The 25320-nt window shown below is 39.1% G+C and overlaps 3 protein-coding genes across 4 annotated transcripts in view; 1 reads left to right on the forward strand and 2 right to left on the reverse strand.

Annotated features, from left to right (window-relative positions):
- Nucleotides 1-164: 164 nt before the first annotated feature.
- On the reverse strand, nt 165-13501 carry mst1 (macrophage stimulating 1). 2 transcript variants are annotated; one of them, XM_063910464.1, is made up of 19 exons: nt 13435-13501; nt 13190-13340; nt 11982-12126; nt 11314-11429; nt 11116-11230; nt 10094-10230; nt 9424-9544; nt 9211-9329; nt 7332-7506; nt 6479-6609; nt 5744-5846; nt 5214-5350; nt 5078-5110; nt 4883-5000; nt 4724-4801; nt 4309-4455; nt 4000-4106; nt 3554-3693; nt 165-1696 (listed from the first exon to the last, which is right to left on the reverse strand). In XM_063910464.1, exons 2-19 carry the CDS (start codon nt 13236-13238, stop codon nt 1535-1537), a joined length of 2133 nt encoding a protein of 710 aa, XP_063766534.1. In that variant the 5' UTR covers nt 13239-13340; nt 13435-13501; the 3' UTR covers nt 165-1534. The 2 variants fall into 2 exon arrangements, with proteins under 2 accessions (XP_063766534.1, XP_063766533.1); XM_063910463.1 differs by lacking the exon at nt 13435-13501 and having other exon boundaries at nt 13190-13428.
- Nucleotides 13502-13520: 19 nt separating this feature from the next.
- abhd14b (abhydrolase domain containing 14B) lies at nt 13521-17410 on the forward strand. Its single transcript, XM_063910465.1, has 4 exons — nt 13521-13778; nt 14752-14966; nt 15619-15860; nt 16866-17410. The coding sequence occupies exons 2-4, from the start codon at nt 14753-14755 to the stop codon at nt 17043-17045; spliced, it is 636 nt and encodes a 211-aa protein (XP_063766535.1). The 5' UTR covers nt 13521-13778; nt 14752; the 3' UTR covers nt 17046-17410.
- The window catches only part of cacna2d2a (calcium channel, voltage-dependent, alpha 2/delta subunit 2a), a 129425-nt gene continuing 121453 nt past the window's right edge, over nt 17349-25320 (reverse strand). The window contains 11 exon segments of the mRNA XM_063910462.1: nt 17349-21181; nt 22066-22148; nt 22415-22524; nt 22849-22975; nt 23845-23900; nt 24059-24111; nt 24292-24444; nt 24530-24601; nt 24716-24763; nt 24864-24955; nt 25131-25229. Of these exon segments, the coding sequence (XP_063766532.1) occupies nt 21059-21181; nt 22066-22148; nt 22415-22524; nt 22849-22975; nt 23845-23900; nt 24059-24111; nt 24292-24444; nt 24530-24601; nt 24716-24763; nt 24864-24955; nt 25131-25229 (1016 nt within the window). The 3' untranslated portion in view covers nt 17349-21058.

Here is a 25320-nt window from a genome sequence, read left to right on the forward strand (position 1 = left end):
AGTGTCAGTTTCCTTATGTACATCAGAAATGAATATCCTGTGAAATATGAAATCATATTTGGAAATATTCACATTAAAATCATGAATTCAAAGACGCAAAATGTTTTATCATTCAGACCATTAACATAAGATGCATGAGACAAATTACAAAGAAACTATTTGAATATTCTGTTGCACCATTTATTAAAAATGCATTCAGGTTTCCCAGAAGCATTAAGTTTTAACAGTTGGTGAACACTGGTAGTCATATATGAATTTGATTAGTCATCCACTATAATTATTACTAAATGAAAGATTCAGAATGACGCTGAAATCATAACTGTCAACCTGCCATTTCCAGACGCTTGTCCAGCAGGATGATAATTGTCCGTTATTAGCGAAAGGGAACATCTTCTACTCTGTACTGCTATTAGTTCTGCAAAAGATAAAATGTCAGTATCTTTGGATTGAAAAATGTTGGTGTGAAAATGTATAAGACAGATTGAGGGGGGAGGGTTTGCATGAGTGAGGAGTTGTGTGAGTTCAGTGGCTCTCTGCAGGCTGGTGTGTCTGAGATTCGGTTGGACTCTGATCTTGAGGTTTATTTAAGCTGAATTCCGTGGGCTCATCAGGACCGGGTTACAAAAATCCTCCTATAGAACTAGAAAGAATGTGCAGCGCATACAGTTCTGCATAAGGCACAAAGGCATGTCTTTAGAGGTGGGGGCAGGCATCAAAAGACAGGCAGAGGAGGGATTTCTTTAGAGGCTGGGGGCAAAGGAGGTATTTCGGAGCTCCATTCAATGCCACTGAGAGGAGGGGAGGCAGACAGTTTTGTGGTGAAGGGTGCATTTCCAGGGGATGTTAGTTAGGAGTTACTTACTCTCCGTTATTCTCCTCTGACCCTGAGGGGCTACAATTAGTTAAAAATGGACAACAATTTCAGCGAACAAAGTAGCTGTAAGCAGTGTCTAATTATGTGTTTGTGAAAAACTCTAACTCCTCTTGTGGGCACTCTTAGGTGGGGGGCTGCTGTACGAACACATAATGAATGAAAATGTTTTTAAAACAACATTGTAATAATATACAATTATAGGAGAAGTTATCATTGTTGCCAAATACTTGACACCTGAAAATGCCCTTGTTATCTGCTTACAACTACAATATAGTTAAGCATTTAAACACCATATAAAAACAGAGGGACCTCATGTAATGTGAACATTTGTAATAAATTACATTTTTAGAATACATTTTCTCTGCATTGTTTTGTATCTGAGTATATGTAATTATGTTTTGGAAACATAAATGATTTTGGCTTATTGAATTTCTGATGCACTTGAAATATTGACTAAATATAATTTCACATAGTCTCTATGATGAAGTGATTGTATAAATCGTATAATAAAATCTGACTATGAATCTTATTGTATTATAGACATTTTTTAATGTAAAAGAGACATCTGAGGATTGTTTTTACGTATTAAAGTGAATAACTGGTCTGTTTGGTGTTCGCCAGTTGATTTTATCAGTCCCTGTTAAATGGCAGTCTCTGACTCTAAGCCATCTCCATGACCTTCTTGATCCAGTCGACGTAGACGGACACTCGGATGAAGATGTTGGGCTGCCCTGGGTGTCCGCAGCGCCTCATGGGGATAATCACACCCTCCAGTACCCAGCAGTCACTGTTCTGACATGCCAGAGGACCGCCGTAGTCTCTCTGCAGACACACAGGAACAACACTCCGGCATCATTATTTGTCTCTGTTATGACTGACTGTCACTGCTGAGGTTGGAAACATCATGCAGTCATATCTTGTCCAGTGCACTACCATTATCCAATTGGTGAATGTGTTTGATTTATAGGAAAATATTCATAGCTGTATGCTCTTTAAGAGCACTATAAGAGATGTTCATCATCAAAGGAATTGTCTTTACCATTGGTGTTTAAAGTTTTAATTCTCTGAACTTAATGGTGTTATTGTTGCTCATAAAAATGTTTGTCCTTTGAGAGATATATACTTTCACTTTGTTTGTTGTTTCCATGAGTTAGATGAGAAGTTGAAACTAACCTCCAGCAGCCAGTAAGTTGTTTTAGCCTAGCATTAAACTGGAAACATCTAGCTTGGCTGAGTGCAAAAAAAAATTAACCTAACAACAGGCTCACAGGCAAACGGCCCACCACACATTTCTGTCGTTCATACACTATGGTTTGATACCAATTCAATTAGAATTAGATGTTGTTACCTTTACACAGAGCCAGGACCAGGTTGTGTAAAGTCACCTAGGCTAAGGGTGCCCTTAAATTTTCTTCGAAAGATCCATTCTAAAAAGATTTTGTTGCATTAAATCACGCAAATCATTTTCTTAGGATGTTGTAAGCGCAAACCCTTTGATGTCTTAGTGTTTGCCGTTCACTACTTTAGGAATACTCCAGTAATCCCTAATGCGCTGCTAGAAGGTACTTAGGACCAATTTCCTCAGAAAATCTAAAAGTCTATTTGGTAGGAAAAAAACATGTGATATGTAATATAATGTCTAAAAGACACTTTATGTAATAGAAATATGTATATAAAGTATTTCAACACTATAACCCTGCATCCTTCCATTGTTTCCTTCTGTCTGTTTTGTTTTGTCTGTCATGAAAGATATATGATAATGTCTAAATGAAAGAAAAAAAACAATATGATAATTGTGTGCATCGTTTTCTCTGAGAAAAACTGAATTCTCATTATTTTCTTTTGCATTCTCTTTGTTGTCCTTTTAGAAGAAGCTAGCAAACACTCACAATAATACTGTCAAGTAACATTAAAGGATGATGATGACGTGAGTGAAGCGTAACAATGGTAACTGAAGTGCACATGTGCTGTATTAAGACAGTAACTACCGTGAAAGCCTGAGTCCAAACAAGGAGACAACCTGAGAGGCTTTCTGCAACGCTCCCAAATGAACTCCGGCACTCAGGGAAATATTTTGCATAACGGACAAACATAAGTTGAAAACTCAATGTAGTTTACTGTATGCTACAGTACAATGGCTAGCTATGACAGGCTATGCTCACTGGCTACTTGCTCCAGCATCATAATTAGCATACGGTCGTGATAGCGTCTCATCAAACTCTCGACAAGAAGGCGTATGACTGTATCTTAACATTTTTGACATAATCCCTAAATGCCTCTGCACACAGCAGAAAATGATACATTTTGTTGCGTCACAGTCACCTTTTGTTAAGACACTGTAATAAGAAATGTCACTATTTTAATAACTTATTCAACGAAATGCAACCTATAACATTTGATTACTTTTCATAACTTTAACACATATTTTGAAAAACCTTAAAAAACTACATTTAAACCAGGCAGTGAGAACCTCACAATACTAAATACCAAAATATTATGCATGGATTTTATCCATTTTTAATCAACATTTTGATATATTAAGTAATACTATATATTAAATTACCTCTATTAATTTTAAGTCTGTTATATGTTACTAGTTTTTCCCAAGCACTGTCAAAAATAGTGAATGGAGAAATGGAAGCGCTTAGATGCTGTGCACTCTTTCTAAAAGACTCTTACCTCGCAGGCGCCCACCCCGCCCTGGAAAGAGCTTGTGCACATTTCATTCTCACGAACGCGACCTCTGAAGTATTTGTTGCATTCCTTGTTACTTAGAACTGGTATGTGGGCCACGTTGAGGACAGTCTCATCTCCAGTCCCTTGAAACAACAATGAGACAGAGGAATGATTTAGCAGCAGCCGATGTGTTTAGAGATGGAGAAAATAGCAATGGAAGGTGGACAGATGTTGGATGTTTCTGCAAATAGCAATGCCATCTGTTGCTCACTGTTCTGAAAAGCGCTCTCATTTAGATGCAACATTACTTCAAGGGCAGAAGCAAGACGCTTGTTCTAAGGAAGTAATCTTTTATCAATTACTGAAATTGAAGCATATTGTAGTTGCATGAAGCGCAGCATGTTGTTAATTCAGTGTCATGTTAATCATTTCCAAAGGATTATACTTGCCTCTCGTCTCACCCCATCCTGCGATCTCACATGTCGTCCCCTCAGCTACAATGTAGCGCTCAGGAGGGAGGCAGATCTGAGAGATACGCTCATTAAACAGGGCTGGGCTAGAGAAAGAAAGAGAGAGGCACAGGGAAATTATTGGTGTGTGTGTGTGTGAGAGAGAGAGAAAGAGAGAAAGAGAGAGAAAGAGTGAGAGAGAGAGAGAGAGAGAGAGAGAGAGAGAAAGAGAGAGAGAGAGAGAGAGAGAGAGAGAGGGAGAGAGAGAGAGAGAGAGAGAGCATGCTGGGGGCACTTGACAGTACACACTATTCCAGTTGTAGCATGACCAGCTGAGACTCTGAGGGTCCGCAGACAATCTTTGTCAGCGGGATGGTTTGCATGCTGGGCTCTTCTTCTTGTGGATCACGAAACAGAGTTCCCATCCTAGCTGAGTACCCGGGCAGGTCCACATAGCTGTGAACACATGTAGAGAATAGCAGTACGACTCTTTTTATTTCATGTCTTATCCTGACATATCTCCAAGTCTGTAAGAGCGCCTCAAGCAGTTTAATACTGCTCTTCCAAGTAACACTCATTTTAAACAACACTAGTCTTGTTCGTAGCTCTGTTAGGCTGTACTTAAGACACAGCAGTGCTTTAAATGTAAATAGGTTCTCAATTACAATGATGACACCCTGCTGATAGACTGTGCTCCATGAACCTTAAAAAAAACAAAGTTTACCAGGAGGAGAAACACTGCTTGGTGCTGATCACCCATCTGGGGTTAACCAAGGATCCTCCACAGAAATGGTTTCCTTTCCTGCACACAAAAGATCCAAGGTCACACACATCATAGGGGAGTGTGTTTCATGTGATCACGGCCGTCAGCTCTCAGACTGACCTGTCTCTAAGGCTCACTGTCCATGGAGAGTTCCCAGGAATTCCATTCACAATACGCAGCCTCGACATCCTCTGGACACGGTCTTCTCTCTTTCCACATTCACTGAACTCCACTTTCTCTGCATTCACAAAACAGTGACGTATTGTTATAAAAAGACAAGAAAACGTGTTGCTTGCTATTCATTCAGATACTAACCTACTGGTTCAGTCATGGACACTTTCTCTCCAGCTGTTTGAAAAAACAAGAACAAGAAGCAGATTCATTTTCAATCATCACAGTCATCACACAGTACAAGATATATATATATATATATATATATAGAGTCACGTACCACAATGTTTGATGGCGCAGTAGTCAAACTCAGTTTTGGGATCGGTGGTGTAGCACCAAGGTCCGTGCTGGTCCTCATCCGGGTTACGACAGTAGTTCTCCGTCAGGTTGGCCTCAGGATGTGTCCTTGGGTTAATCCTGGAAAATCAAAGTGATGTTTTACTAAACTGTAAACTCAACAATAAAATGGCACGGACAACTTTACAAAGAAGTGTTACGCACAAATATAACCCTTATTCTTGTTTGGTAAGGTGTCCATTAAGCTGGTTCATCAAATCTACAATTACAATACATTTTTCGAGCTTTGATAAGCTCCCCAAATTTCTGAGCATCGCATTGTGGAAAAAAATGGGAGCATACTCCATCCTGTCTTTTTTGAGTGTAATTGTTGTGTAGTAATTCACTTTTCTTGTGTGAATACTCAACATACTCAACACTTTCTTAAATTAATTTTGAAATTTGGATTTCGTACACAAGCTTTATTGAAAACAATAAGCAGAGCTCAACTCTCGTTGTGAATGATCATCGTACTTGGTCTGGTGAGGTGTGTTGATGTTCCATTTCTGGCAGGTGATTCCCTTACGAGTTTTGCGGACCATGCCTCTGTAGTTTTTTCCATTTCCAAGGTAGCAATCTGCAAAAAATGTTTTATAATGACAGGGCCATGATAATCTATGTCACACAGTGAAAGCTGTATAAAAGTTTACAAAATTGTAAACAACACTGTAGTGCCTTAGCTGCCATTTCTATTCTAAGCTGTTTGTATATTATTTATCCTCTTGGTGGGTATTATGAACACCAATTATGTACATGTTTTTTTATTGTATATTTCCAAACAAACAAATAAATCAAGATTCTGCACTTCCCCTCCAGAATGGTATCTTTTCAAAACTGCATTTGGCCGTCAAAGTGAGACGATGTCATTTCTACTGAAATCTACGGCCCTGTGGCCATAACGGACGATAACATGAGAATGGTGAATGCAAATGATAGTTTACGTTTGCAAAGGAAGAAATTAGCTAAAAGGAACCAGCATTGAATTGACACGAAGTAGACTTTAATGTAACCTATTCATTGTAAAGTACAAATTCAACAAAGAGATAGAAACTGTGGGGGGTGCCTGGTACAAATTTGTATTTGAAGTTGCACTGGAGAGAACTTTGACTCATCCCTTTAGTTGAGGCCCTGCATGTCCTCATGTAAATGTGTATACATTCGTGGGGCCTTCCCTACATCTTTATTTATTGCAGTTGACAAAAAGAGTACCTTCAGCCTCTATGTCGTCTGCGCAGCGTTTGATCTGTAAGCAGAGAGCAGTCCTCATCTCGGGCACAGATGTAAAGCACCAGGGAGCCTCCGACCCATCTGGGTTACGACAGTAGTTCTCCTCCAAACCCCTGCAGGAGATGTTGCACTAAATCAGGTTCAATTGATTTGGTTTGGTTTTATTCTTTCATTTAACAACCTACACAAAACACAGCCTGTTGTTACCTAAAAGAAAGAAACATTATTAGAAGCATGATATATCATAGATTGTATTAAGGCCACAGATTCTGTTTTGCAGCTAACAAAAAAAAAAAAAAAAAAAAAATATATATATATATATATATATATAATATAATATATTAAAAATATAAAGGCATTACAATGAAAATGTCCCATATTTCATCCCTGATGTAGTAAGTGACCTGTCACACAGACATAATCTACTGTATATTCTCAGCCCATTTAATATTGAGATTAAACTCAAATAAAATACTTTCATCCAAAACTTCTTGCAATTTTTTATACAATGGATGATTGAAATGATCATAATCGATTTGGGCATGATGAAAGATTACCGCATTACACACAAGCTTCATATTCATTTCACATCCATATTGCCAGTCAGAGAGCGACCCTCTCCTTAATCTGGATATGCTGACCATTTATCATCAACTGTCAACTGTCAGCAGAGAAATAAGATTGCAAGAAACTTCACAGAAATTACATCTTGACATTAATATTCATGTGTCGAGCAAACTAAAAGTCCATGAGTGCAGAAAATAACCCCAAAGAATTTCAAAAACAATCAACTTCTTCTTTTTTCCTCCATCTGTATGCTGTGTGTTGTACTTACTTGCATTCGTAGGTGTTTGGGTAGAAGGGATGCTCATGAGGGTGCTGGGCATCCCACCGCTGGCAGGGGATCCCTGAGGTTGTCTCGTTGACTCTACCACGGTAATCTTCCCCGCGGCCACGGAAACAGTTTATTGTGGAGCTGGAACGCGGGCGCTTATCAACCCGCACCTCAGCTGAAGAGGGCAACAAGTTTAAGAGGGAATAAAGATGTGTCAGAGGTGATAGTAGTTAATATGGTCTGTATAAGCATGATGATATTTATGTTCTTGTATTGTAGGGAAATGAAACAGAGAGTGAGGATGGGACATGCAACACGGTCATTAACCTGGAATTTAACCGAGGGCATTTGGGTTGAAGGGCATGCATTGTAACCATTGAGCTGAATTGCCAGAATTAATAGGAGAATTTCTAATTTGTTATTTTGATTGTGTTTTGTTCTAGACAGAACAACTACAAAAAGGTTACACTTATTATTTATATATTAACCTTTTTATAATTAAACCAAAAATAAAAATGAAACCATGTGATATGTATGTTCTTGTTAATCTATGATGATGAATTACATTTATTTCAAGTAGTGTTTTGTATTTTGACTCAACACTGCCTGCACCACTAGATGGTGCTATCTTATCGATGTTTGGCCCCACAAATGTTCCAATTGAGGGGGAAATGCAAACTATTTTTGTCATCTTGCACAACTTGTGTTGAAATTCTGGAAAAAACACAGATACCCTGTTTGGATTTATTTATTTAATTATCTTCTGAAGCTAAAAGGACAGCATTGGAGTCTGCCTTGGTGTTTCATTTATTATGATGAACACAGTCTCACTTGCTAAATAGTTTGAGTCAGGAAAATCCTTAAAAAGTATACATTTTTGGCCCCGGCCGTGGCGCAACTGGCTGGGGCACCTGCACCGCACACCGGCGACCCGGGTTCGGATCCCACCCCGACTCTCTCTCCCACTTTCCTGTCACTCTCCACTGTCCTATCCGATTTAAAGCCCCCCAAAAATAACTTTAAAAAAAAAAAAGTATACATTTTTATTGAAAATACCACCTAATAACTCTTATCATAGATACCTTTAAATGTTGTCTGTATGTATATTTCAAAATAATTGAACTACTACCTCTCCAATCATAGCAATGTAAAGTATACTTCAGTAAAAGCTTGTAGAAACTAAATAACAATAAAAACAACCTGTACAATGACAAACAAAATAAATAAACAAACATTGTAATCAACCTTTAATTAACCTGAGACAATGCAGGGTCAGAATCACTGACAAAAAATGTGCAAATCTTATCCGCATTTACTCTTAAAGAGTTATTGAGCCAAATGGGAAATTTGCACAAACGCTAAAAGGTGATTTCTCTAAATTTAATTACAGCAACTTAATGAGACACTCTAACTCCACTGTGTCTCCGAACGCTGCAGGAAACAACCTGATTTAACTTATGTCTCCTGGATTGTGCCTGAGGGAACTAATAAACAAAACAAAACAGAAGAAAAAAAGAAAGATGGTCCTTAGAAAACACATGGTAGTAAAGACCATAAGCTATTTTTTAGAATTAAGACACACTTTTGTCTATAAAAAGTGTATATTTCCTGTTTTATTTCGCAGAATCCAAGAAACATATGTGTAACTTGGTTCAACCACTACTTAAACATCCAGACATGTTCAGTTTACTTTCATAGAGGATCTACACTGTTGAGAAGATGGAAATGTTTGGCATTTTTACAAAAAAGTTGCTGATTATTTTTCATCTATTGCCAAATCAACTAGTTGTTCAATCTTTAATATTACCCTGGATAATGTTTATAATGTATATGTACATGTATATATGTACTATTGCTATTAAAAGAAGCCACATCTTACTGCACTTGCTGATCTCACAGTTCTCCCGCTCCACCTCGGTGTCGGTGGTGTAGCACCACGGCACGGGGGAGGCATCAGGGTTACGGCAGTAGTTGTCATCTAAACTCTTATCCGGATATCTGAAAAAAGTAATTTATTATGTACACAATAACAAAACAAAGGCGTTAAATATCAGTTTATACGATCAATAAATGGTATTGTGTCTTAAAATACTTTTCTGGCTGGTATATGTGTTGGTGCGGGTACTGCTGGTCCCATCTCTGGCACTCTTTGCCGCTCACAGTGTGATCGACCTGCCCTCGATAGTCCTCTCCGTTACATGTGATACATACCTCTGCAAACAAAACCACAAACACAGCTTCAACTTCAGGAGTGAAGCAGAAAAAAGTATATATATACAGAAATTCACATATTTTATTTTACCGATTATGCCCAGAAAATTCCACCAAAAGACGTTGATTTCTATTTGGTAAACTCAATGTAATTTGTTGCTGATTACAAGGAAATTAGTTTCAATTTGTTCACTTGGTAATTATAATCCTGTCTTACCAAAGTAACAATTTTAGGAAAACATTCAAATTAGCAAAGGGGTGTAAAATGTTTCCAACAAAATAAGTTTAAATTAAGTGAGTTTTCAAGCAATTTGAGGTAAATAGACCTGCTTTAAACTGCACTCACCAGAAGAGACATCATTTCTTTAAAAACGCAAATTATTGAGTGAACTGCTATGTGTTCTTTATCGAATAATTTTCAGTTTGACTTATGATTAGTACCAGAATCATGTAACTTGTTTGTTGCTTTAGAAGTATTGATGAACTTCAGGACCAGTAAAAGAAAGTGTATTCCATCACACTGCACTTGTTTGGACATGTATGGGATGTACCATCTTTACACTGGGGGATGTTGCAGCTTTCATAACGGCGCTCAGGGTCGGTGGTGTAGCACCACGGACCAATCCGATCCCCGTCTGGATTCCTGCAATAGGCCAGCTCCAGACCATTGGTAGCTGTGGGAGTCCACCTGAGACCCGCAGAGAGATATACGGGGAGCAACAGACTGTTTAATGCAGGGCAGTCAAAATATGTTCAGACCGTGTCAAATTAATTTAATGAGCGCTTTTAATCCAGGCACTGGATTTGCAATGTAACAAGTGATGACTCAGCTTTAATCACAGGTGTTCACATCCACGTCACATAAATAGCGTGGGAGTTGGAGTCTTTTTTATACACAGTTTCCTGTTTTAGATGACAGAAGGTAATTGGACAAATTCAAATTAACCTGAATTTCTTAACCACTTGCCAGTAGAATAATCCAACCACAAGCTATAAAACAACAACTACTGACACATCTGGAAAAAACTTCTGCAAACCTGATGTAAGAAACAAGGTTTATATGAGTTTAGAAGATGGGCCAGAAAAACTAAAACAAGTCTGAAAGGGACCATCAGTGACCCCTTTAACATCACAGCCATTTAAATCCACTGTTTATAGAAGAATATATTATATATTATATTGATTGAAACTTTAAATAAAGCTGTCACATTAACTTTTTTTTATCAAAATATTAGAGGCAATGAAAGCTAAACCCCTAAACATCAACAACCAGTCAGTGTCTTCTCTGCCAGTCCTGTAGTGTAGCCATTTTTGCTTCCTGATATTTTAGGTTGTATACAAGATTAGTAAACTACACGATTAGTTTGACACATTCAACAGTTTGGCCACCAAACACTTCCTGTTCAGGTTGCCTGTAGGTAAAGGATCTATTAAATTGGAGGATTATATATAAAAAAGCCTTCAAATATGTAAATTCTCCGAAAATCAACTGCCTGATCCCCTAATCCTTCTTTCACTTTAATCCGATGCCTGATACAGGGCAAGCACCTCTAAAGAGATTACAGTGTCTCACCTGTGATCGTGAGGGAACTTGGACCACCACTGTTGGCATTTGAGCCCGCTTCTCGTGGTGAAGACTTTCCCTCGGTAGTCTTCTCCTTTACCCACGATGCACTTTCTGACATAGACTGCATGATGAAAAACAATAATGAATCACCTCCAGAACTGACCCCTCACATTGATGTCTGTGTTATCACACAATGAGTATCACCTTTCTTCTCGTAAAGGTCACAGTTTACGTTCCTCTTCACCTCTGCATTGCTCCCATCACCCACCCAGGGCAGATGTTTACAGGAGATGGTCGGACGAGTCTCGTAGTTGAACGCTCTGGTGTTAAAGGGATGTTTTCATGTCAAATACTGACTTACAGGATGCATACTAATCAAAGGGTTAGTATAAATCGTTTTGCTTTAAGGATCATAAGGCTAAAGCTTTTAAAACATTTTCATTGTCAATCAATACGCTTTTCATTCATCGTTTTCGTGATTATTTTCATTAGGTTTATATGATATAAAAGGAGAAAGAAAATTGCTGATCCAAGTCTCTCAAAGTTCATGGGGATGTCTTTTAATGCCCTGTTTAGTCTGTCCAAATGAAAAAAATATTAAGTTTGAATGTTCAATCAATTATCGAAATTGTAGAATGTTATTTTTCTGTTGAAAAGTGTTGTTGAAAGTTTGGATGATCTGGCTAAACTGTTTTTTGATAACCTGCATTTCTGAGAGGATTAAACTTTGAAATGAAATGAAGGTTGAAATAGATGAGAAAATGAACTTTGGTTTATAGATAGATATCTTTTTACATGAGAAATCTTATTGGACACTTTGGTCTGGAGGAACTGCTGTCTAGTGATGCTGTAATTGAGTAAAGGTTGAGTACCTGCAGTCCAGAGACTGTGAGCAGAGGGTGGCACAGTCCTCCAGGTTGAGGCCCGCTAACAGCAACAGCTGAGCGGAATTCCAGGAGGTGGGGACGAGCTCTCTGCCCTCTGAGCGCTGGAAGTCATTCAGTGGACTGCGGTAGCCTGATTATGCAGAACAGAGGAATAAAAAGATAAGTGGCTGGCAGGTTGGCGTCTGACTGTTTAGTGTTAGTGCTTGCTGGTACCAACTGCAACATTTGGGCACAAGCCTGCACACATATAACCTTTAGACCCTGGTTCCTAAAACAGATCATCACCACATCATCTACTGCTATTACAAGTAATGCAGTGCTAACATGTGTAACAACATAATCCTAGCACTATCAAACATTTGACATTAAAATATCTTAAGGTGTTTTGGGGACATTTATTTGATCTATTTAGTTTACATATTCCTTTATAAACAGACTCACTCTTCAACTTATCCTAATACATATAAAGATAATTAAATAACTGTCTAGGGAACAAATGTAGCTGTAAGTATTGTACTTATACATACATATTCGAAATACCTAAACATTACTTGATTATTTTATTTGATCTATGTTACTTCAGATAAATTGAAGGATGAGGTGTTAGTTTATGTTTTGAGATATTCTCATATTTAATACTTAATAAAACTCTTCTTGGATTATCTGGAAAATGCATCGTCACAAAGCTGTAAACAACACATGGAGAGAGCTGTATTCTTAAAGGTCAGTGACACCACAAAAAGGATGATTTATAGAATATGAGAGTCGTTAGTCGTTTAATAAATCAACCAAATGTATTGACATAAATACAACTTAAATATCTACAGCAGTTAAATACAAGATTAATGCAACAGTAACATAATAATAAAGCACTGTGAGGGAACACATGAATAGCCTTGTTTTTCTTTAGATACTTCTAGCACTTTTTTAAGAAAACAGATACTTTGAAGGCATGATTTTTTTTGTACTTAAGCATTTCAGTTTGGTACTTATACTTCTAATTAAGTAAGTGTTTTCCAACACAACAAAAAAGTTTCAACCCAATGTAACTTACTATTTCTACACAGACGGTAACCAAACAGGCCTTTACTCTGAATCAGAATCAAATCAGTGTAATAAAACTAAATATTCAGGGCTATCATAACAACAAAGAGAATTTAACAAAGACATTTAGGATTATAAAACAGTTTTACCAGTGGCAGGAGCTACTGTCAGGAGAATAAAGTGCAGGAACAGTTTCATTGTTCGAGGTCTTTGGACGAGGAAAGCAGATTTAGCGGGACAGATGTCTGACTGGGATCTCCGAAGTCCTTCTTAAAGATTAAACTCCGATCACAGTCCGACCTGATACAGACAAAAAGAAAATACCCTTTAACCGTCAGTACGATGTTAGAAATCCAGGCAGAAAAGGCAGAAAGCATACAACCCTGACACCCACCCGAGCCCTTACTCAAACAGAGGCCCTAATCCCCAAAACACAACCAATCAATACTGCGTGTCAATCATTAATGGAGAGTGGCACAGCCGTCCTCTTGTAGGTCTATTTTTCGTATGCACTTTGGCAAAGGGTTACTAAAGATTTAACCACAAAAACACCATTCGTTTTTAAGTCATAAAAAAGCAATTCGCTTTAGAAACGCTAGACGTCAGTAGAACATTTTCCAGTGGAGTTTTTGTATCCTGTTTTCCGGGATATAAAGTGAAACTCCTTGGTGAAGCTGACTTCATGACTTGACTGTCCTGCTTTACTTTTATCATCGTTTCATCACTACAGACTGTCAGGTAACACATACTCATCGTGTTTATGCTCAAGTGCTGAGAGCAATATTAAATATCAATTGATCTAATCTGGATTTTGGACGGGCTGTTTAACCTCACAGCTGGCTACAAACTGTGATTTTACTCTTAACACTGAACTACACAACAGTTTGCTGCAGCGAAAAACAAAATGAAAGTCCAGCGCTTCGATGCCTAGGGAGTGTGGACAAGTTAACAGCAACATGTATTTGTGGAGCAACATAACATGTTTAACTCGCTGAAACTGTGCCAGAGAAAGTGTTGTTGTGAAATCGGAATCAACATTATTAATGTGATCAGATACCTCCTGCTACTTTAAAAGGCTAACATCTAAGTATTAAACTGGATTATTTCCATGTAATGTTATAGGTGCTTCTACTCCTCTTTTCAACAGCACACTTTAATTTTAACCTTAGCTCTAAGCATTCAATGAATGCTAAACACTAGTTGTTCACAGCTACAAGGACATTTTCCCAGTTTTTAATCAATAAGTACATATTTGAGGTTCTCCCTACTTTGTACTTCAACTCCACCACATTTATCTGACATCTTTACTAGTCGCTTTGTAGATTTAAATTATGAATACACGTAATTAAGTTATACAATGTTAATAATTAGGATACCTAAGAATCAGAAACAGGTTCATTGCCAAGTAGGTTAACACATAGGAGGAATTTGTCATCGTGTTATTGGTGCATACATAAACACACAGTATAGTAGTATAAGAAATAATGAAATTACTATTTAAATTAATAATGCATCCAGAGTTTAAATGCAAAAATAAAAACACATTCATGATTATTAATGTGCCATTTTGCATTATAAGTACTTTTATTTGTAGTATTGAGTCTTTTTTTATGCTAATTCTTGTGTACTTTTACTCTACCCCACTATAATAACAACAGTCTGTACCAGTTTGAGGGGAAGTGAAGTTTTTTTTTCTTGTTTTTCTCTTCAGGATGTCAGCTGTGAGGATGACAGAGGGGAGTGTGCAGGTGGAGAGCTGCAAAGTGCCACTATTCTACAGACAGAGTGAACCTGCCGCAGGGGAAGTGAGGATGTCGGTTTTACTCCTCCACGGTATCCGTTTCTCTTCAGAGAACTGGCTCAACATCGGCACTCTGGAAGCTCTTGCCAAAGCAGGCTGCCGCGCGGTCGCCATCGACCTGCCAGGTCAGTCTGATGGCCCAGAAAGCCTTTTGATGCAAAATGACTCAATTGTGCTGTATGAGTTTTATTTATTCTCATACACATAAAAAAACATAAACAGAAAAGATGGAAAATAATATAACATGCGAAAGGAGCAAAAGGCCTTAGAGGTTCATCACGATTCTCCACCAGTATTTATTAAAACACTAACATAAAGATTAACTTGTTTGATCACAATTTGGGATAAAAGTTTCAACCTGTAATAAAAAAGTAAAATGATGTAAAATAATCATAATTAACTCTGTAATCTTTATTAGTTTGACTATAAGCCAAGGTTCATCTAAAAAGTGTATTTAAGATGTATTCTTTACCTTGACATGGAAATAATATTGTTCCAGTTCCTTAATTGAGCCTGTGAGCTGTGTGTCACAGTCTCTGGTGACGGTGTTGGTTAAAATCAGTGTCCAAACCAAAATCCACAACTTCCTGCTTTTTTAAAGTCCACCTGTACCCTTCATCCTCATGTAGTATCTGTGCCTCATGTCTCTACCTCCACATCTATCAGTTCAAAAATCTCTACACTCAATCTTCTGGTACCAAGTAAATATGAAACCTCGCCTTGTTTTTCTCTCTCGCCTTCATTAGTCTGCTACCCTCAGTCCCTCTCTGTTTGCAGGACTTGGCCGCTCTAAGTCAGCCGAGGCCCCGGCAGCGGTTGGAGAATTGGCCCCTGCAGGTTTACTGAGAGAGGTGTGTGAGCAACTGAGCCTCAGCCCGGTGGTGGTGATCAGCCCTTCGCTCAGCGGGATGTACTCCCTGCCCTTCCTCCTGCAGCACCAGGCTCTGATACGAGCCTACATCCCCGTTGCTCCCATCTGCACCGACAAATTCACAGCAGACCAGTACCAGAGTGTAAAGGTACAGTGTGTGTGAGGTTATTATTTACATTCCTTTGAAGTTTCCTGCTCCTCCTTTCCTCTTAACCTGAGCAACCGTGAATGTCAACCCCGTTTTCCAGCACAACCTTCTCTCGCTTTTACATGCGACGATGAGAGGAGCAGATATCTTGTGACTTTCACACTGTCTTTCATCCAGCTCCCAACTATTTAAAATTCAATTCCTTAGATGGCAAACCAAGTGAAGCTGCATTATCCATGAAGGAGACATATTAGTTACTCAAAAGTAGTTCCCCTGCAAAAACAAGCGAACTGCGTAATGTTAAGTGATTCAGTGAGTGAGTATTTAAACACGAAAGCAGTGACATGATATCATGCGAGTGAGATGTTGATATAAAAAGCAATAACGATTGTTAATAAACAAAGTTAATAAAAAGCAAGTAGTGAAATGTAAATCGTTACAGTACAGGATGAATTTAGCAGGGAGAGAACTTACTTTCAACTTGACTCAAACAACAAGGCATCAGTAATTACAGCAACATTGGGCAACATTTCTGTACAATGAGTATGATTACTTTTAGGGGCATCCTGATTTACAGTCTGAAATGCAAATTGTTAACAAAATGACTATTTGTAGCATTATGGAAGTTATCGTTTCAACTTTTATTAAGCTCGACATCTTAAACCTGATGCTAGATGTTATCAGGAGGTAAAAGTTGATGAAGCGTGGATCGTAGGCACACATCCAAACATAAGATAGGACAATGGCGTACACATTGCAGAAATACCGAAAGTAGAGATGAAACGCTAAAATGACAAAGCTTGTTCCACAGTGACTTTTTTTTCAAGCTGTACGACCATTTGACAAACCCTTCAGATAAAGTATTCTGGTGCTTTAAACAGTGGTTGTGGTAAAATAGAGGACATCTACAAAACCCTGTTAGCAGGTTTTCTTAAGAGACAGAAAGGACTATGGACATTTTAAAAGTATTTTTTACCCAGGTTTTGTGTCCCGTCTATCCTTCAGGTCCCATCACTGATTGTTTACGGGGACCAGGATGCTCAGCTTGGAGAACTGTCGCTAAGCAACCTGAAGAACCTGGCCAATCACAGCGTGGTGGTGATGAAAGGGGCGGGTCACCCTTGTTACCTGGACGACCCGGACACTTGGCACAAAGCTCTCACCGACTTCCTGAAGACGCTGTGAACCCCTTGCTGTGCGAGGGAATCTCAACAATCACACATAAATAACTCAGGGGAGCCTCACAATTATTAATCAATATTAATTAATCAGAAATGTGGGCCACAGACGCCTGCACAGCTTGATTAAGACTTTGTGTGGCAAGAATAAAACTGGAAATAACGAGTGTTCTAATGTTGAGAGAAGATGACAAAACACATTTTGAGAAACACGCTGATTCCCTTAGTGGCCTTATATTTCCTTTGTAACTGGTAAAGAACAAGTCTCCCCCAGTATCTCGACTGAAAAAACAAACAGCACACACTGACATGAAGTGAAAAATATGAACATTATTTAATAACTGATTCTCTGTAATAAACAATTTGAAAATATTTTACAAGGAGTCACAGACACAATATTTTACAAATTTTGCCCTCTTCTTTTTTTCTTTTTTTTTAAGCTTCATCTGTACAAAAGAATGGAGCGACATGGACCGGTGCCCACAAAAGAAGGAGCTAAATCATCCACACACACCAACATTCACACTCACACACGTACAAGAAAAATAAAGAAATAATAATTCAATACATTTTTGACTTCAGATCTCAAACTTATCAACAGTGCTGTATTCCTATATTTTTTTAAACTTCACTTAAAATTTGACTGATTTACTTTTTTTTTTACTCTAAATGTAGCTGTTATTTTTTTACACACTTGTCAAACATGGTCACATAGCACCAGACTACAGACTACAGAATAACATACACACTGTGTCTTTCCCACAGAGACGCACCAACACAGATGCAGCGGGGGTCGGGGAGGGGGCAAGAGGCTTTATGAAAACCATTCCCCTACTAATTTTAGGGTTGAGTCCTAAAGCAGACCCCCTCCCTTTCATCATCCCCAAGCTGGTCCAATTTTATATTTTTATTTTGGCAAAAGTAAATTTGTCAAACCACAGAAATCAGTCGCGAGTTTCTTCAGAAGACGCTTCCCTCCATTGGGATGCACACACAGACATCACTACATGATTCCTCCCTGACCTTCAGTCCGACGGCTGCTCTGTGGAGACCCACTCCCTGAGCTTGCCTCTGACATTTCACCCGCTCTCAAAAAAACACACCTGGGAAGTGACGTCCTTGGCTTACTTCTGCCTGGTGCTTGACATCTCCCAGCCGGGCATGAATAAGTGTCATCATTACATGTTTGCTCATAGGTGTGTTGTGCATAATGTCTTGGTGCAGGAGCGAAAAAACTGTAGGCCTACATATTCAGTTTATGTGTGAGGACTGTAAGCGTACAGGGCCAGTTAAAGAGAGGAAGTTGCAGGGGGTACATTTCCACAGGCACGTGTAGCGCTCGTTTACAGACAGTGGAAATACAGACAGGATTCAATGGCACAGGACAGAGACAAACAAATGTCAGAAAAGTAAAACTGCATCCAGTTATCAACACTTCCAAATTGAAAATACAATAATTTTTAACAGTCTCTTGTTTTGTTTTTTTAGATTCAGTTTTGGAGCCGCGTTGCAGTTTCTCTGCCAACATGTTTGTCACATCAAATAGTACCAACAACTGTACAGAGTGTGTGGTTAAGTTCAAATAGTCACGTGAATCGTCCCACCTGAGCAAAACAGTGAGGTCTGGGTGGGTGTGAACATCGAAGGTCAGAGGCTTTTGAAATGGAAAACTCCCACCTGGCTTTCAAGCATTTAATAAAAAAAACAGGCATCAATCAAGAACGAATCATCCAAGACGCGAAAATACAAAATAAGAGCTCACTATACTTACTGCAGAACACCAAGAAAACCCGGGGGAGTGAATATTTTGGAGGACCTTTTTGAGTGAGTGTACATGAGGGAGGGAAACGTATCAGAGCTCTGTACTGTGTAACACTAAGGCATTTTGAGAGGCTTTATTAGCTATGTTGCATTTGAAGCAGAAAACACTGATGAACTACGGTACACATTCTTTCGGACACCTCGGCTCCCTCAGATTAACATTTAGGCAGAATAATGGTTAAAGATTAATTATTTTAGTTTTAGTAAAATCCTTTTTTTTTTCTCCCTTCCACAACATTGGATTTCTGTTGATACACAGGGCCAGGAAAAAAAAAACCCAGCTATGCTGCCACAACTGTCATCCTTCATACACAACTCATTTTTATTGACATTTCCTTTGAGGGTTTAAATGAAAAGAAACACACACACACACACACACACACACACACACACACACACACACACACACACACACACACACACACACACACACACACACACACACACAGGCAGAACGATAGCAGTCAGTTGGCCCTAAAAACGCTCTATGGCCAGTAAAGTCGCTGTATACTGATATCGATCATAGCTCTAAACACGGCTTGGTAAAGGAACGGTATAGTAACTCCATATGATGGCAGTCAGCTGGCCGAGATGGAAAATACATTGAGCTAGAGCCAGTCTGACGGCTCTATGTAAAGCTATATCTATAGCCAACAGATTCAGCCTCACATCCAAAGCCTCAAACATGGCTGCTCTATAAAGGTACTATACAGTAGCTCTACTCGTATACAGCCCATGTGGTCCAAAAACAAAGTGCATCAAGGCACTATGAAACAGAGCGGCTCCTAAACATCGTAATGATCAAATGATTTACTGCCACGGATTACAACCACACTACTACTGTACGTGATCACCATATTTAGTTGCCTTTTTCTGCACTTTTGTTGGAAATGTTGATAAGCCCCTATCCCCCAGCAGCGAATGGTTTTGATGTTTGAACAGCATCAGTTGAAGGTAAAAAGAAAACCCTAACCAGGACTATATGAGACAGTCATGAGGCAGAGATTTCAGTGTGACCAGAAGGAAAGCACATATATAATTGTGATGAGGAGAGTTAGTAGAGGTTACTGGAGAATCCTCATGAATATTGGCAGAGGTGAGCTTTTGCTTCTTAGAGCACAGGGATTTCTTTTTTTTTAAACATCCGTCCAAAAGCAGAGGTCAGAATGGTCGATTGATCGTAAAGGAGAATAATACACGACACTGAAGTGAGCAAACACTGATTCATATTTCACAGCTGTCACTAGTGTTATAATAAGCCAGATAGCACTAGCCTCAAATAGTAAATATGAGGAAAAATACTTTAAGAAATGTGATTACCATCATGTAATTACAATAATCCCCAGTGGACGTCTTCGACGAGAATTAATCTGTAATTAGACGCTGCACAAAATGAATCAGCATTCAGTGTTTCTCTCCATAGTTAATCATTAATCTAGAATTGGAAACCATTTCCTCCTCTTGTTTTGGCTATAAAAAAATAAGACCACATGAAAGTCTATCTCATTTTGGCAAGTTGATATAGTGCATAAATTAATTCATGTCTTTTGAAATAAACACCTTAACGACTTCCTTTTCAAATGAAAACCTAAATACACTGAATGCTTGGAATACTCATCACTTCAGCGGTTTATACTTGACATTTTGTATACTTGACAGTTTCTTTTTTTAAAATGTTTTTTCTTTTATGGTGGCGGCTATAACTGGCTGATGGTCCACAGCCTACGAGAGGCAGTTGACAGAGCAGCAAGACTCTGAGATGGAGGAGAAGAAGAAGTCCCACCGTCTGCCTGACGGACAGAGGCGAAGAGGACCTCAACTCCTCAGTCTGTGTGAGGCGGGAGGGTCTGAGATGAGGACACGGCCTGTCCTTTTTACCCTCCCTTCTCTCGATAAAGGGGGTGATATTTTCTGTTTTCTGACATTGCCTCTGAGGATCCAGGTGGTGCAGCACCACCCACTCCTCCTGCAGATGAAGGTTAACTGGCTGAGTACACAAACGTCCGGCAGTTGTCACTAAGCAAAAAGGACTGAAGCGAGCTGGGTAGCGCGGCACTCAGGGCTTCCAACTTGCTGTGAAGGGAAGTCCCTTTATTACCTATGACTATATAAGGGGGGGCAGGGGATAGGAGCATGGAGGTGGGGTTGGAGGGATTTGGGTCAGGAAGGCTAAAAGAAGATAGGTGGAGGAAAATGGAATTAATGTAGTAGAGAGTGAAAGTGGGGGCTGATGGCCGGATAGAGCAGGAGCAGCTGGATGAGCAGTAAGGTGTAGAGGGACGGACGGAAAGAGTGGCCCCGCCCACAGTCTGATGAGTTCTCCTGCAAACAGAAAACTGAAGCTGTGATGACACATCTACAACATCGGACCTGTGTTTAACACTGCATGCTGAGGGAGACAAACATATATTCTTCCTGCATTGTTACTGATCTACTTTAGTTGTATAATGAGCCAGGAAGCACTTACTCACTTTATGTTGAACTATTTGTTTTATTGTGTTTGTCTCTTATAAGCTAAACCTTTATGTTAAACCTCTAGGAGGTAAATGGAAATTTTCTCTCAATCAATTCATATTTATATCCTCCATAAATACATATACAAATGTTAAAGAAACATTGAGTGAGACACATTTATTTTCTTTTTTGCAAAGAGTTACTAGATGAGAAGATTGACTACCCTCGTGTCTGTCTATTAAATATAAAGCTAGAGCCAGCAGGGGTCCGTTCCACAGACAAACATGAGGGGGTGCTACAGGATAACTTACACAATGAGTTAAAGATAATAGGAAGAGGTTTTGGACAATGCCTGTATCTCTGTTGGGATTTGGGATTAATCTTCTCGTCGAACAAGAAAGCATATAAGCCTTTTTCTCAAAAGGTCAAATTATTCTGTTAAAGTCAAAGAATTACAGTTGTTATGTAACCTAATAACTGTATGTCCGTTCTCATACTATTTTGTATGCGAGGTTAATGCTGAAATTATTCATCTTGACATTAAACGGGTTTTTCAGTACACAATATATCACTTAATTTCTAATGATAAATCTAAATAGAAGTTTGATTTTCAAAGTCAAACTTTTCCCAGCTTGCTCAGAGTCATTAGACAGGATGTGAGATCAAGTCATCGCAAAACAATTTGACTGAAAGTGGATTAGCTATCACATTTGAATAAAAGTGCTTATTGATATTGTGTGTGAAAATCTTACAGCGAGGTTATTGTCAAAGCAGGTGGCGGGTCCTTTTCGATAGCGCGCCACAGTCAATTCTTCACATGGATTTTCCTCCTTGACTTAAAATGGACTCGATTAAGGAAAAGTCAAATCATTTCAATTTGATCTTTTTCCGCAACGTTTCCAATTTCACACACACTCACAGTCCTCAGGCAGTCGTGCAGATGTTTAATGTTAAACGACTGGTTATATTTCACACCATCATGACAAAAATAACCTTGAAATAAATGTGACACATCTGCGTGTCCACAGGTATGGTAATAAGGAGATAAAATCTAGAGTATCTTATTCTCTGCCAGCTGGTGTACAATGTGAAAAAGGATACACTCCTCCTCCTCCTGGGACAGCTTCTCTATCTCGCAGGTGTTGCATGGCATCTTCTCTGCGACCACAAACAGCAAGTTGGTGTTGTTTATCCTCTTGGCATGAATCAGCCTGCAGAGAAAGAGAGAGAAAGAGAGAAGGGAGACAACATAACTACCCCCCTCTGCTCGCTTACATCACAGCCTCATTTGCTAATGGATCAGTGAGATTCATGAGACAGTCTTGTAAGGCTCATTTAGCCAATGATATGACCATTTCATTAAGGCTGAAGCGGTTTAATCATCAGCAGAGTTTATTAGCTCCGACAGGAAGATGAATCCGTCTTGCTGACTGAGCATCTGTCACGGTGCGACACTGTCTGATGTGTGTGTGTGTGTGTGTGTGTGAGCGCATGCATGTGTGTTTACATGTGAGTATTCTGTCATGTGTACAGACCTGGAGCAGTTGCCACAGTCCTGCAGTATGTTGTAGGAGCTGCTGAGATTACTTAAGAAGTACTGTGTCTGGATCATTACACAACTCCGCTCCCGAGTTGAGTCGATTCCTTCTGCATCCACCTCATCTGCAGCATCACCAGAGCACAAAGACATCACACTTGTCAGTTCACTTGATTTATAATAGCTGACTCCAAAAATGGGATTTCAATTAATGAATGCCTGCATTCTGCCTGGAACAAGCTGTAAAACCTCTCTCCTTAATCATTTCTTTAAAAAGTTAATATTTGAAGTTTATGCACAGAGGCTTGTCACTGTGCACTTTAAATACTGACACATATCATTTGACTGTGCACTTTAAAGCCTCATAACTCAATAAATAAGTGGTCCACAAAGTTTAAAATATTGGGAAATGCAATTATTCCTTTTCTTTTCTAGAGTGAGATGAAAAGATTGATACCATAATTATCCCCTCAAACCACAAAGTTATGTCATTATATTTCTGATTGCCAATGAGGTAAAGGTGTTCATTAGTGAGCTGAGAGTTGTGTGTTTTCCTATCTCTGGCTTCATGCTTAATAAGAATGGTGTCAATATTCTCATCTAACTCTAGACAGGAAATCTAAAAATGTCTTTTTACTGCTTTAAAGTGGCAATAAATAACATTTTCCCTTTAACTTATCATTGTAAAGTAAATGCTGAATGCACTTTGTAATGGCTGAAGAATAATGACACCGTCAGCATTTAGCTTGGTTGCCTATTAACCTCGCTTCATAATGCATTTCTGTCTGCCAAGTCGTACACACCCTTTCACAACAAAAGCCCTAGTAATACACCACCAACAGACAGATGATATGTTATCAACGTCTCCTTTGTGTGATTTGTTTGGAAACAGATATACAGATTATACCACTTGGAAATGCTAAGTGCTTTAAACTTTTCATGCAGACATGTAAAACACCAACATCTGATTTAATGAATGTCTTGTTTTACCCACCTCTGACAAACCAGCTGTGATAAGCCAGTCCATAAATAAACTGTTGGAACAAGGACCTGTGGAGACACGATACGGGGCTTAGTGAAACAGTAAGGTCTTTTTGGTGAATACAGTACTGCAATACAGTACAGTAATACACTCAATATTTCCTTAAGGTGTTGTGTGTTCTGTGTGATACAGTTGTGTTTTTTTATTAGAGCTCAAGGACTCTCACCATGCCGCTGCTGATGTCCACCAAGCAACGTTTACAAAATCTGCAATTGTGGGCTGTAAAGGCAGAGGAAAAGAGAAAAATGTAGCCTAAATAAGCAAGTCATATCAACTCCACATTTAAAAAATATCCATCTGTCTCACTATTGCCATTCATTTAGTGTAGTTTTAGCATTTATTTAGCTAATATGTTGTGTTTCATCTCATCCGCTCCAGTGTGGAGGTTTATTTCCTTACCACAAACACTCCTCTGGGTGCAGCCCCATTTTCACTGTTGGGCACCCGTTCACACACAGACTGGTAGTCATATGACTGCTTGCGGTTGTAGAAGGAGTTGTTGTAGAGCGCATACATCAAGTAGGGATCAACATCACTAAAGAACATGCCCACCTGTGGGAAATAAGAAGCGCCGGTCAAGCTCAATGTACAGATAAACTAAGTGTCCGGTGTGAGAAAATGAATGGCATGAGTCTACCTTGTTCCATTCCTCCTTCTGATTAGACATGATTAGGAATCCACCGTCATCTATTAAATAACACAGGAGATCCTGCAGAGGGGCGGAGAGAGGCTGTTAATTCAAAGCAGATAATGTTAAGTGCTCTGATAAAGTAGACCGAGCTGAATACAGGAAGCTTATCAGCATATTATCAGATTTACTCACCTCACTGTTGGCCTCGCAATCCATTTCACAGCCTCTGTTTGGTCCACACTGTCAGAGGGAAAAGACAAATATTAACAGCTAAACATCTCAGTAATACTGCTGACTTAACCTTGTTTATTTAGTAAACTTTAAAGGTTTATTTCATTACCGTATTTGAGCCCTGATGGTTGTCTGTATGGTTGCTGGCAAGGATCTTGAACTTGTCCGTCCAGGCTTCAAGGTCGAGCTTCACTCCGACCACTGATGAAAAGAGAAGTTAGTATAAGAAACTAAAACAAATATAGACATATGAATATAAAACGCCCAATAAAATAAGAGCAGACATGTCCACACAAAGTGACAAGAAACACTGAGGTATAATTATCTCTGCCTCCCCTTATTCAGACTTTGTCTCCTTTTTCAGAGCTGAACTCACCTGCAGGTTTGATGGTCTTCCCTCCTATTGTGATCTCCACAGCCGTGCTCACCAGGATCCCAATGGTGTCGTTCTCCGGGTTCAACAGCTCGTCCCGCGCTTTATGATCGTAACAAAGAAAAGTACAAGCCGGGAGCGGGGTTAGAAAAAAAGAGCCAAGATATAATATGAGGCGCTGTGCGAGATATAA

The sequence above is a fragment of the Eleginops maclovinus genome, chromosome 20 (assembly GCF_036324505.1).
Source record: "Eleginops maclovinus isolate JMC-PN-2008 ecotype Puerto Natales chromosome 20, JC_Emac_rtc_rv5, whole genome shotgun sequence".
In the NCBI taxonomy this organism is placed as follows: Eukaryota; Metazoa; Chordata; class Actinopteri; order Perciformes; family Eleginopidae; genus Eleginops; species Eleginops maclovinus.

What these genes read in the sequence shown, in the direction of transcription:
- mst1 (XM_063910464.1), bottom strand. Translation starts at nt 13,238, where the DNA reads ATGAAACTGTTCCTGCACTTTATTCTCCTGACAGTAGCTCCTGCCACT. An exon ending in AGACGACATAGAGGCTGAAG is followed by an intron (nt 5,847 to 6,478) that starts GTACTCTTTTTG and finishes CATTTTTTGCAG; the next exon opens with ATTGCTACCTTGGAAATGGA. An exon ending in AGGATGGGGTGAGACGAGAG is followed by an intron (nt 3,694 to 3,999) that starts GCAAGTATAATC and finishes TGTTGTTTCAAG; the next exon opens with GGACTGGAGATGAGACTGTC.
- abhd14b (XM_063910465.1), top strand. Translation starts at nt 14,753, where the DNA reads ATGTCAGCTGTGAGGATGACAGAGGGGAGTGTGCAGGTGGAGAGCTGC. An exon ending in GGTCGCCATCGACCTGCCAG is followed by an intron (nt 14,967 to 15,618) that starts GTCAGTCTGATG and finishes CTCTGTTTGCAG; the next exon opens with GACTTGGCCGCTCTAAGTCA. An exon ending in ACCAGTACCAGAGTGTAAAG is followed by an intron (nt 15,861 to 16,865) that starts GTACAGTGTGTG and finishes TCTATCCTTCAG; the next exon opens with GTCCCATCACTGATTGTTTA.